Genomic DNA, 12,778 nt, shown 5'->3' on the forward strand with positions numbered 1-12,778 from the left:
GTTGTTATATACAGTAGTAACCATGGTAACTGCTAACATCATCACTACTCTGTGTGTAGATATGGGCTTGCGACAGTATGAAACGGCACTTGCTGTCAGAGACCTCAACCCTACTGCTAAACCAGAGAGGAAGATGGAGGAGAGCAGGCTTGAAGCTGGTGAGAGACTGAGGAATCACATAGCAGGTTAGGAAAGTGGTGCTTCTTGTGGTGGAGGAGCAGAGAACAGTTACTTAAGAACTCACCAGTCAGGTTCAAGGAGATGACCATCCACCTCGAGCTGCTGAAACTTCAGAAGATATAAAAGTCTCAAAGAAAAAGTACTGAGAAGTTCAAAGCTCAGCATCATACATGTATAAATCTTTACACCAGCTTTAATCGGAAGAATCCCAAAATGAATAAAAGTATAGGAAAAAGTTTAATTTTCTTGAAATATTTATCATTGCATTTACTGATTGATGCACATCACTTGTTGCAGCTACAGTTGTTTTGTTACTGATGGCCTTTAGCAGCAAACTGACCAAACTTGTGCTTTAGCAGATATTACGCTCATGGATAATGGTCGTCTGATTTCTCCTGGTGGTGCTTGATCTTAGGCCTTATCCAAATTACTCCTCTATCCCTACAGCTTCTTTCTACCCCTCCAAATATGAGGGCATTTGAAATGGTAGTAGTGTCCGGAATGCTTTTTTATGGAAAAGTGATGGGGACTGCCTTACCCCGGGCTTACACCGCTAGTGTCAAGACTCAGTTGCGTCGCGGGAGTGGACTAGCTACAGCCGAAGGCTTACACCGGCTGCTTCTCCTGCCACAGACTCTACTGTCGATCGCCGGCTGCTGCTCCAGCCACAGGCTCTACTGTCGATCTCGCGAGATTGCGAACTCACGTTGGATCACGTGATAACTCGCTATCGATACAGGAAGCCAAACCCTCGTTCTCCAGTCATTTCAGAATACTTCTTTGTCTGCGTGTAAGTCTTTATTGTATAATGGGTAAGCACTGAAATTTTATGAATACTTTTGTTATATATAGGGTTAGATGTGCATATCTGACTGTGTTACACGTATTATGTAACAAGTAGGGGAGACCGGGGTCATTGTCGGTCACAATGAATGCGTAATAACAAGCTGCATTTATTCTAGTTTTGCTGTGCAGACCCAAAACATTGAGATAAGGTCACAATTTTTGTATTTCATAGTTTTAGCTCCTGTGCTTATATTGTTTTGGAAGCGTAAACTTTCCAAAAGTTGTTGCTATTAACATCTTAACGAGGGATTCTGAAGCAGAGAAAATGCAGCCACGTGCTGATACGCAGCTCTGCGCAGCTGAAACGCCGAAGTTGTCAATGTGAATCCGAAACAAGTGTTTTTTATTATTGTTTTATTTTCTTTGTGTTACTGCTTAACCCGATCAGAAGGTTGACACACGCGCACACACAACTTGCTAATATGTATTTTTTTCTAGCTCAGTCTTTGTGTGTTTTATCAGTTGTGTTCATTGTCATGTATTAATCTAGATACAAGTGGTGATTTAATACAAATAATGATTTGTGTCTTTGTTCGGAAACATACATTATGAATTGATATACACATATTTTTAGTAATGAAAAATTGGTTTTGTTTACCAAAACATAAAAAAAGAACAATTGAGGTAACCAACTACCTCCTTTACATCACCTTTTAAGGTTGTTATTCATTGCTAAAATCTTGTCCCCTGCTCTCCCCTACATTTTTTGTGTTCTATGAAAAAATTAACAGAGTTTACAAATAAGAAATTAGTTTTCTCTAAAATCATATTTTGTTAGCTTTCATATGTCGTGTTGACATGAATGTAACGTCTTTATTGTTGTGTTCAGCCCGTATTAGCAGGCGAAAGAGGACCATTCTCACTGTCCTTCTTACACGGCTGAGGAGACGTAGCAGACCACTGGGTTCATCCCATCAATCAGCGCCGACAAGAACAAGGTCATTTCCAAAATCTTGTCGCTGAATTAAGGCAAGACCGCCAGCGTCACCATCAATACTTTCGGATGAGTGTGGAAAAGTTTGATGAAATCATCTCCATCATTGGCCCTGACCTGACGAGACGGTCTACAAACTACAGAAAACCAATATCACCCGCGGAGCGCCTGGCAGTGGCATTACGGTAAATAACTATTAAAAAACACAAACGTCACTCACAAACAAGTTTTATTTACAAATATTAAGAATATAAAAAAATAAATATGCACAGCAAACAAAAATACACACAGCAAACAAAAATATGCACAGAAAACTACAAATCAGAAAAATCTCTCACTTGGGTGTCCCACTTATTGTTCAACATGGCTGTGTATGCACCTGTAGGCTGTAGAGGTGGGGGTTGAATACAATAAACATGTGGCGGGGTTTGGAAGGATTGTGGGGTCTGTGGCGGTGTGTGGCAGTTATTAAGCTGGCGAGTTGCTTCCAGCTGTCTGATGCAGGTTTTTCTCTTGGCCTGTGGGACCAGTCTTGTCTAATGGTGCCGGATTGTGCAAGCAAAGGGGAAGGAGTCCCAGGGGTTGCAGCTGGTGAAGGAGAGGGAGGGGCCTCTTCTATGCTTTGTGCCGCCTCTCTTTCCTGGGAGCGTGCAGGGCGTATGTTACTTCTTGAGCTAAACATGTGCGTTTCCAACAAGAGAAAACACAAAATGAAAATTTTGCTTTCAGTAATGTTAAATAAGGTCAAACATTTATCGACAAACCTCTTGGGATGTGGGTTCAGAAAGGACATCAAGTCTGCATATTTCCAGTCCTTCTGTGTTCCACCTGCGGAACCACTGGGGAGGATTTGTTTTCTCTTGTGTTTCACAAACTGGTCCTGCAGTGCCCTCCATCTTCTCTGGCAGATATCAATTGTAAAATGCAAAGAAAATGTTATTACACAATTTTACATGTTTTTGTTTTCAGATACTTGGCCTCAGGGGACTCCCTCATCAGCCTTGCTTACAACGTTCGCCTTGGCCACGCAACAGTTGTAAAATCCATTCACATGGTTTATGCAGCCATAAAGAAAATGATGATGCAACAGTTCCTCCCACAGCCTACAGAGGAAATCTGGACTGCTGTTGCTAATGGCTTTTGGAGCAGATGGAACTTCCCTAACTGCTTGGGGGCCCTGGATGGAAAGCTCATCAAGATAACTGCACCACCACATTATGGGTCGCAGTTCTTTGACTACAAAAATAACTTTTCAATCCATCTAATGGCCCTGGTGGATTCTGAGTGCAGGTTTGTGGCAATACATGTAGGTGATTATGGCAGGAGCAGTGATGGAGGAGTTTTTGCTGAATCTGAACTTGGGGGGGGGGGGATGGAGAGTGGCACTCAGAGCTCCTCTTCCTGGTGCACCTCACCTTGGCCCAGCACCATATGTTATGGTGGGGGATGCTGCATTTCCCCAGAAAACGTACCTAATGAGGCCCTTCCCTGCTCAAGATCTGGACCACAACAGGAGGATCTTTAATTACAGGCTCTCCCGGGCCCGAATAACAGTGGAATGTGCCTTTTGGCATTCTATCAGCCAGATGGAGGGTTTTGTTGCACCGAATTAACCTGTTGCCTGAACATGTGGACTCTGGTGACTGCTGCCTGCATTCTCCACAACTTCCTGCACAATCCACGTGACAACATCATGTGGTTGGAGGATCTTGAAGAGCGAGGAGAGGCCGTGGAAAGAGCTGGGAAAATTGGACCCCCCTGCGGAGCAGGAGCAGCTTTTGCAGCTCGGGGCATTGTTTGCTACTTTTTTCAACTCTCCTGCTGGTAGTGTTCATTGGCAGGAAAGAATTATATAACAGTATGAAGGTGTTGAGAAGTAGAAGAGAAACTCTGTTTTGCTTCTGTGTTAAAATTGTTGCCTTTCTTAATAAATAAAGGGTGGAAAAAACATGTGACATTGTTGTTTTCTTTAAAACTTTCTTGTAACAGTTTAAACTAGCACCACAGAAAAGACCTCTGAAAAGGTAAAAAGGTAAAGGAATCTTTGCATTAATGAATCCCCCATGCTCACCTTTGTCTAGGCCAGGCACAAAGAAGTAGTTACTAAACATGTTGCTTGTTGCTTCTAGAACTGTGCAGAATTAAAACTGTATGAAACTGTAAAAACCGTTTCTGCACAGTAGTTAATTAAAAAAAAAAAACAATATTGACAGCCTTTATTAGACTCTGCATCAAGACTTAACTACATCACACAAGAATATATATGTATCAACTTTAATATTAGTGAACATACTATATAGCAAGTAAAATGCTACAATAGAAAGATTTTCCAAAGATACATATGCTAAATTTTAATCAGTACATTTAATCAGTGCATGCATGTACACAGGTGTAAATATTTTTTTTTAATTTTATGATCTGTTTGTGACTGTACATATTACACAAACTCACCATCAACTCCAACTTCCTGTGAAAGCTCAGCCCAAGATTTGTCCTTTTTATCGTTATCCTTATAATGTGGATGTGTTGCATCAAAAAGGACAGGGAAGTTCTGGATCTCCCCGATCAGCTTCTTATCGTCCATGGCTATGACTGAACATTGTGCTGCAACACACTTTGAGTAACCCGGAAATTACGTAATGTGTACGACACGCGGAAACCGGCGACTTCCGACGAGTTGTTTAATTTTGAAAATATATCGGATCTACTTTACATTCGCTTGCATGGTTTCTGGTTAAAGTCGTGAATAGCCCCAACTTCACAAAAAAATGCTGCAGATCAGCTTCGTCGTCCGTCAAAATTTGACCCGAACGAAATGGATTCGCAAGGACGCAGAGGCCAGTCCACAGACGCAGGACGTGAACGCCTGCAGTGGAAGTTTCTCTCGCACTTTTAATGTTACGAAAAGACTGCGGCGCACGCAACGGAGCCTTGACGCTAGCGATGTAAGCGAGGGGTTAGAGCTAGTTATACTGTAACTCTGCTAGTAAGGTGATCTGCATTGCACATGTGAAGAAAAGACAGACACCTTTTCTTGTTTCACTATGACTACAACTTAAGTTTTCCATAACTCTGTTTAGTGGGCTAAATGTAGGTGTAGGGGGGATTATTTGGATTCTGCCTTAGGGTAGGTTTGGGACCCCATAAACCACTATTTACATGCACGAAAGAAATATCTGGAAAAACAGGAGTGTTATGATACAGAGGAGGCCTGTTACACCAGTCTCTGCCATGAATTTATCATTTTCTTCCCAGCAAAGGAGTTTTTGGTGGAACAGCAGATGGAGAATGAAGCAAAGCAGCAGGTAGAAGATTTGGTAGAGGAGGCCAGAACAAGAGAAGTTTCTCTGCAGAGTCCTTTGACCCCTCAGAAACATGACACAAAAGTAAGGCCACACTTCTTTTTTACTTGTCTGGTGGGACGCCTCAGTTTGTAAGTCAATCTGTCCCTTTGCTTAGAATGAGCTGACTGACACCACCTTGGATGGAGATCTTACAGCTACAGAGGTTGGTGGAAATCTTCAGAATATGGACCATCCTTAAAAACTGTCTAAACTGTCTGTTTCTCACAGTCTGACAGGGATGAAGACTTAAAGACTCAAGTAAGTCTGTATCTTCTTGTGTACTATAATCATAGGGGAGGGGAGGAGGTGGTTGCAGTTCTCTATTCCTTGCTGCATGGAGCTTGGTATTAGGTTCTGGACTGATTTAGGCTAAATATGTATTTATCTTTTGTGGTGATAAATGGTACTGCCTGCATATTGGTCTGATTGGGATTTTTAAGAAAGAAGAATCATATTTCCTATTGAAGGATTTTCCCATATTTCGTAACCCTTCCGCTCTCCTAGGCTTGTTTACATTAAATGTAAGGTCATCTGGACCCCACAAGACGGTGCGCTGAAATTTTTTTTTCAATGATTGTCGATCTTTACTGGGGTCCAATGACAGACATTGTCCACCTTTTTCACCTTTTTCATGGAAGGGCTAACACCTCAATGTAAGGGTGGGGTCATCTGGACCCACATAAGAGAGCATGTTAAAGAAGGCCCTCCACCAGTCTTCTGATTGTTTGGTGTTAAATGTCTGATTCACAGCCAGTCACTTTTAGTTTTTGTCTTTATATGTTTGCTTTATTATCCATCTGACCACTAGGAGACCTTAGAGAGTCCTATGGAGGAACAGAAACCTCAAACCACCATTAGTGCCCTGCGGCGCTCCTTTTTAGAAAAAGGAGGTGGAGATAAAGGAATGACAGAATGGGACAAGCGCTTGACCTCATCGCCTTTCAACTGTATGGATGACTACCCAATGATTGAACCGTTGGAGTTTGATCAGGTAAGCTATCCAGACATGTAGATTAGATGTATCATTTCTGATATCTTCAAGAGGAGTCTGAAAGGACTATATGAAACCTAAAGTGTGACTGACACATTGTCGAGAGATTCTTAGACTGCAAAATAAAGACAACATTTTGTTAAGTCTACCCATTGGTCAACTACTGGTTAAAATATGTGTAGCACCCGTATAGCCACTCTGTTGGTTAGTAAGAATGGTGGGTGCTTGGGTTCGAGTTTCTGGAGGTGGATACCAAATAAGGACACTGTGAGAGTGTCTTGGCTGACTCTTCTCTGCAGCATTGCGTGGCAGACAGGAACCGTACCACTGGACTGGCAGACTGGGGTGGTGGTTCCCCTTTTCAAGAAGGGGGACCGGAGGGTGTGTTCCAACTACCAGGGAATCACACTCCTCAGCCTCCCTGGGAAAGTCTATGCCAGGGTACTGGAGAGAAGAGTCCGTCCGATAGTCGAACCTCAGATTCAAGAACAACAGTGCGGTTTCCGTCCTGGTCGTGGAACAGTGGACCAGCTCTACACCCTGTTCAGGGTGCTGGAGGGTTCGTGGGAGTTCGCTCATCCAGTCCATATGTGTTTTGTGGATTTGGAGAAGGCGTTCGACCGCGTTCCCCGTGGTGTCCTGTGGAGGGTGCTCTGGGAGTATGGGGTCCGGGGAGCCTTACTCAGGGCTGTCCGGTCTCTGTACGACCGGAGCAGGAGCTTGGTTCGCATGGCCGGCAGTAAGTCAGACCTGTTCCCGGTGTAAATCCTGGCCTGCATGAACAGGACCAACATTCATTCACAACATTGAATATGCATATTTCATTTCTCTGAATAACCTTAAACAACTTAATCAAAACATCATAACATAATTAGCAATAATCAACATTAACAATAATCACCAATCATTATCACCATTAATTATCAACATTCGCATGATTTGACAATTCATTTTGTTCATTCTTGGTTTAGAATACTCATGATCACATTTATCACATTGTTAAATCACGTTTAACAATATTAAAAGTTTTTTTCAGTTTTTTCTTTACAGCCGCTTCTTTTATTTTGACATGATCTTAAACCAAGATGCACGGAGATCAGCTGGCGCCCGCACCAGCTGATCGGCACACAAAAGAAAAACAACGGCATCACTCACCAGTCAAAGGGTGAAAATTATCTTAGCAGCTCAATTTGTGCGAGGTGTTCTGCAGCAAGTGTGTAGCTGTCAAGTCCAGTGTCTGTTAAACATCTCTCCACCACATATTTGTATTGACAGGACGCGGAAGTCGTCAGTGAAATTGCTCTATGAAATCATGTTCTGAAATCTCGCGATACTTCGTCTAAAGGGACAACTAAAAGGGGCATATGGAACGTGTGGCTTACAAGTGTCACTGCTGATCATGTTTACTATTGTTAACGTTAAATTTGACAGATAATTCCAACTCAGTTGTTGTCAATGCTTGTCAAAGACATAGCATTAAAGATTTCAGCAATGTTGCACAAAAGTGTCTATAATTTGTTGCACAAAATAGGAAAAGTTGTTTATTATGATTGTGTTAAAGCTAAAAAAGAAAAGATAAATGGGGATATATTTTCCCCCAAATATGTTTTTCTATACAACGTTAGTTATTAGAGAGAATTTTTACCAATCATCGCAGTATCGCGATATTATTGATATCGTGAGCCATGTATCGCGTATCGTATCGTATCCTGAGGTACCCAGTGATTCCCAGCCCTACTCACCAACCTCCTGTACTCCCTTCTTCAACATCCCTGAGACACCCCATGATGGCCGTGTCATCTGCAAACTTCTGAATGTGACACATTTCAGAACTGTAGCGGAAGTCTGAGGTGTACAGGGTGAAGAGGAAGGGGGAGAGGACAGTCCCATGTGGTGCACCGATTCTGCTGACCAAAGTATCAGACACGATGTCCTTGAGCCTGACATACTGTGGTCTATCGGTAAGGTAACTGTAAATCAAAGCGACCAGGCTGGGGTCCACTTGGATTCTTGTCAATTTTTCCTAGAGGACAAGGGGCTGGATGGTGTTAAAGGCACTGGAGAAGTCCAGGAATGTAATCCTCACCGTGCCACTTCCCTTGTCCAGATGCAAGTGGGCTCTATGTAGGAGGTAGAGGGTGGCATCCTCCACCACAACCCCAGCCTGGTATGCAAACTGCAGAGGGTCCTCTGCATACTTCACCTGAGGCCTGAGGACTTTGAGGAACAGCTGCTACAGTATCTTCATCAGGTGTGATGTGAGAGCCACCGGTCGGAAGTCATTCAGCTCGCTGGGCCGGTTCTTCTTTGGCACCGGAACGATGCAGGATGTCTTCCAGAGGGTGGGCCCTCTCCTGAGTTGCAGGTTCAGGTTGAAGACTCGTAGCGGCTCCCCTATTTCAGCAACACAGGTCTTCAACAGCCGGGGACACACGCCATCAGGTCCTGCCGCCTTCCGGGGCCGAAGCTTCCTCAATTCTTCAGTCACCTGATCAGCCGTGAAACAGGGAGGGGACTGTGAAAAGGATGTGGAGGCGGGGGGTAGGTAACCTGCCCTGGCAGGGATGAACAACCCAGTCTCCTACAAAAACGTTCAGTACCCACGTTTGTCCACAGGGAAAAACGTAGCAGTTTCACAAAAAACGGGTCTGAATTGTGGAATTGCTACGTCTCGTTCTCTCATTCATTTCTACGGGGGTGCGCCGGATCACGTGACTTTTGAGTTTCTGCCTGTCGCTAGCAAAAACACGGTGGGATATTCACTCTTTTTCGGTGGAAAATCACCACATTTTGTGAACTAATCTTTATTTTGACAATATTTCTAGCGAGAAATGCACCCGTTGCTATCAGGGTATACATTTATTTTGGACATACAGTTCGCAGTTCCCCAAAACGGGGCTCCAAAGTCGTGAAATATCAGCGTTTCCGGTGCACAGAACGATCCCTGAACCGGGCGATCAGCAGGATTTGGAGACCTGACCCGCGTCGGTGCCACATCAAGGTTTGGGTTAGAGGAGGTTCGGACAAACCGCCCGGACCCTTTTTTAATTGGGCCCCGAATGACTTCCGTAAAGCTAGAACGTGATTACAGTCGGACTACTTCCAGTCGAGGACGGTCAAAAGTTTAAAAGTTTCCAGAAACAAAGATTCTCAACCATCCTTTATTTTCTCCCTCATAAACAAACACGAATGTCGGTTAGTTTAAGTGACAATAACGAGTGATGCTTTCAGACTAAATGAAGAAAGAAAAAAAACGTGTTTGTTTTTTTTTTCTTTTCTTTTTTATATTATTATTAATCTATCAATATTAATATATTATTATTAATAAAAACATCATTATTATTATTATTAATAACATTATTATTATTATGCCAATGATTATATGAATGACATAAACAAAATACAATTGACAAATAGATCAATTATTGATCCACAATATCAACAGACTATTGATTGAGTTTTAATGATTCTTGAATACTTGAAGCATAAAAGAAACACGAATGTCGGTTATTTTAAGTGACAATAACGAGTGATGCTTTCAGACTAAATGAATAAATATATAAATTATTATTAATCTATCATTATTAATATTATTATTATTATGTTAATGATAACATAAAATAAATGACATAAACAAAATACAATTGATAAATGAATAAATTATTGATTCACAATATCATCAGACTCCAAGTTTAATGATTCTTCAAAGCTGTAGGGCTCAAGAGAGAATCTCACAGTTTAGACGATGTTTTTTTTTTCTTTAATAAAATTGTATTATAATGATACAGGTTTGTGTTAGGATTAGGGTTTTTTTTTTTTTTATTTCACCTTAATACTTTTTCCTGCTACAGACCAGACAGTCGCCAACAGATCCTACCTTTATGAACAGCTCTTCTCTCTACCTCTGTGATGATACTGCTGCATAAATAATAAATGGCTGAGGTCCTAAAGTTGATTCCTTGTGGAGAATACATAAATAAGATTGACTTAGAGAAATAATGGAAATTAGCAATTAGCAAATATTTCAGCTACATGCTAGCTGTGTTAACTTATTTGGGCTTTTAAAAAAGTTTGTAGGCTGTTTTGGGGTTAGGCTAATAGCTGTTTTGGCTAATTGAGGGTATTTTTCAGTTTTTAAGCTATTTTAAAGTTTAGTTCTATTTGGCTTTTAGCTATTTTAGCTGGCTATCAGCATCATCATTTTCAGCTATCTTCAGTGATTTCAGCTATCACCTTTAGCGTTTTTAACTATCAATTTCAGCAACTTCAGCTATCAGCACTCTCATCTTCAGCAGTCAAATTTTACAGAATCACATTTACATTTTGGCAGGTGATGCTATGTATTTAATTAATAATTATGTTAAAAAGTTATGGTTTTAAAGTTTAAAAAAAATGTAGTTTTGGTGTGTTCAATTTCCTGTTTGGCCCACAAATTAAGGTCTGTTTTTAATTTTGATTTGTACATTGCTCCTGATGTATTATGGAGTCTTTTGTTTTTTCATAGATTTTTCAAATGTAATTACATTTATTAAAAACATCAGGTGACCTGTCCCACCAGAGGCTGGAACACTCTGGACCTCAGCTACACAATGATAAAAAAAAATGCACATCACTCTGTTCCCTGAGCTGCTCTGAGACTTTCAAATCACTGCCTCCTCTCATCCCAACTCACAGACAAAAGCTGAAATCAGCTAAGCCCAAAGTGAAGACTATTAGAGATGGACGGATGAGTCAAAGATGCAAAACCCAAAGATCAGAACACCTTTGAAAATGCTTCCTCTGACCTGGATGAACTGACTGACACTGTGACATCCTAGATCAGGTTTTGTGAGGACATGCCTGTTCAGACCAAAACCCTCCACAAATTCAACAACATGACAATGGTTTACAGCTAGCTGAGGGAACTAGGTAAGGACAAGGAAGAGGCCTAAAGGAGTGGGGATCGTGACCTTTAGAGGTCAACAAGCTGACAAAGAAGATTAAATTGCTTTCTTTTCATACTTCTCATCTATTGAACAATAACACCATTCTTAAATAGAACTACAGCTGGTTTGTTAAAAGACAGAAAAAACACAGAACATAACTGTCTGTGCTGTAACACTTCTCTCAACACTTAAGATATACCAACTCAAGATACAAACTCAGATTAGGCACAGAGTACACAACCACTTATAAACTTCAACACTAATCAAAATTTCACTTAATTAAATCCTTTAAAATATAGCTAGCACATCTTACTTCTATGTTCCCCCATTTTTTTCTCCCTTTTTCTTCTTCTTATTGACACAAACACGATCACTTCCTGCAGCCTGCAGCTGATAAGGCAGACACCACTGTCTTTTCTGTGAAACAAAACCTCTTTTGGGTTATTTTTAGACTTTTGGTACATTCTCATCTCCCTTCTTTTATTTTTTTATTGTATCTTGTAATGCTGTTTAATTTTTGTGTATTAAGAATTCCATTAAATCTGTACTTGCTTATCGAATTTTCTTATTTTTTATTTAGTTTTAGGTTTCAACACATTTCCAATCTTTACACTGCAGTATTTCTTTTGGGTTAGTCTTCTATTTATAGGTCCAGTTGTTTTTTGAATACCAGTATTTTTAGTCGAGTTCTGTCAACATCTAAGCTCTCCTATAGGCCGGGATTTGTCCAGTAGGATAGGAACTCAACCTGTTGTGGTAATTCTTGCCTATTGGATCCACACCAGTCTGCTATTTGTTCCCTTTGCTTTGTATGAAGTAAAATAGTAAAAAATGTAAAGAGAAAGCAGAATTAATAGAATTGGAAAATAAAATAAAAAAAATGGAGACAGCTTATGCTGCTTCTGCACAAGAACAGATTCTGGGAGATTTAAAAAAAAACTAAAGCTTCAGTTAAACGACATAATTAACAAACAAACACAATTCCAAATACAAAGACTTTTAGCTAATCAGCTTAAAATTAATAAAGAAAAATCGACAATAACATCTATTACTGATGAGTCAGGAAATGTCACTCATGACCGATCAAAATTAATGAAACTTTTAAAGATTTTTATAAGAACCTATACACTTCAGAGATCAATCCATCAGAGCAAAGCATCAATTCATTCCTTAATAATGTAAACCTTCCCAAATTAAATGAAGATCAAATCACAGACTTAGACTCGCCGCTCTCATCCTCTGAACTTCATGATGCTCTGCTGCTTATGCCAAACAACAAAGCTCCGGGGCCGGATGGCTTTCCCGCTGAGTTTTACAAAGAATTCTGGGAACAGCTAGCAGAAACTTTTTATAAAATGGTTACATTTATAAAGGAAAATCAGTTACTTCTACCAAAACATGAATTCAGCAAATATAATCCTTCTTCTCAAACCAGAGAAAGATCCCTCAATTCCTTCCAGCTATCGTCCCATTTCCCTGATCAATGCAGACGTCAAAATTATTTGTAAAGCATTAGCACAGAGAATAGAAAAAAATCACTCCCCACATAATTCACCAT

General features: G+C 40.7%; 1 protein-coding gene across 5 annotated transcripts in view; it reads left to right on the top strand.

Moving 5' to 3' along the window:
• The window catches only part of LOC112152111 (band 4.1-like protein 3), a 107,559-nt gene that overhangs the window by 61,430 nt on the left and 33,351 nt on the right, over nucleotides 1-12,778 (top strand). For 3 of the 5 annotated variants that reach the window (XM_036212255.1, XM_024281396.2, XM_036212256.1), the window contains 5 exons: nucleotides 60-185; nucleotides 5,216-5,346; nucleotides 5,420-5,467; nucleotides 5,533-5,562; nucleotides 6,113-6,295. In XM_036212255.1, the coding sequence (XP_036068148.1) occupies nucleotides 60-185; nucleotides 5,216-5,346; nucleotides 5,420-5,467; nucleotides 5,533-5,562; nucleotides 6,113-6,295 (518 nt within the window). The remainder of the gene's footprint in view (nucleotides 1-59; nucleotides 186-5,215; nucleotides 5,347-5,419; nucleotides 5,468-5,532; nucleotides 5,563-6,112; nucleotides 6,296-12,778) is intronic. The other 2 variants (XM_024281397.2, XM_024281400.2) reach the window with 2 other exon arrangements.

The sequence above is a fragment of the Oryzias melastigma genome, linkage group LG6 (genome assembly GCF_002922805.2).
Source record: "Oryzias melastigma strain HK-1 linkage group LG6, ASM292280v2, whole genome shotgun sequence".
NCBI classification, from domain to species: domain Eukaryota; kingdom Metazoa; phylum Chordata; class Actinopteri; order Beloniformes; family Adrianichthyidae; genus Oryzias; species Oryzias melastigma.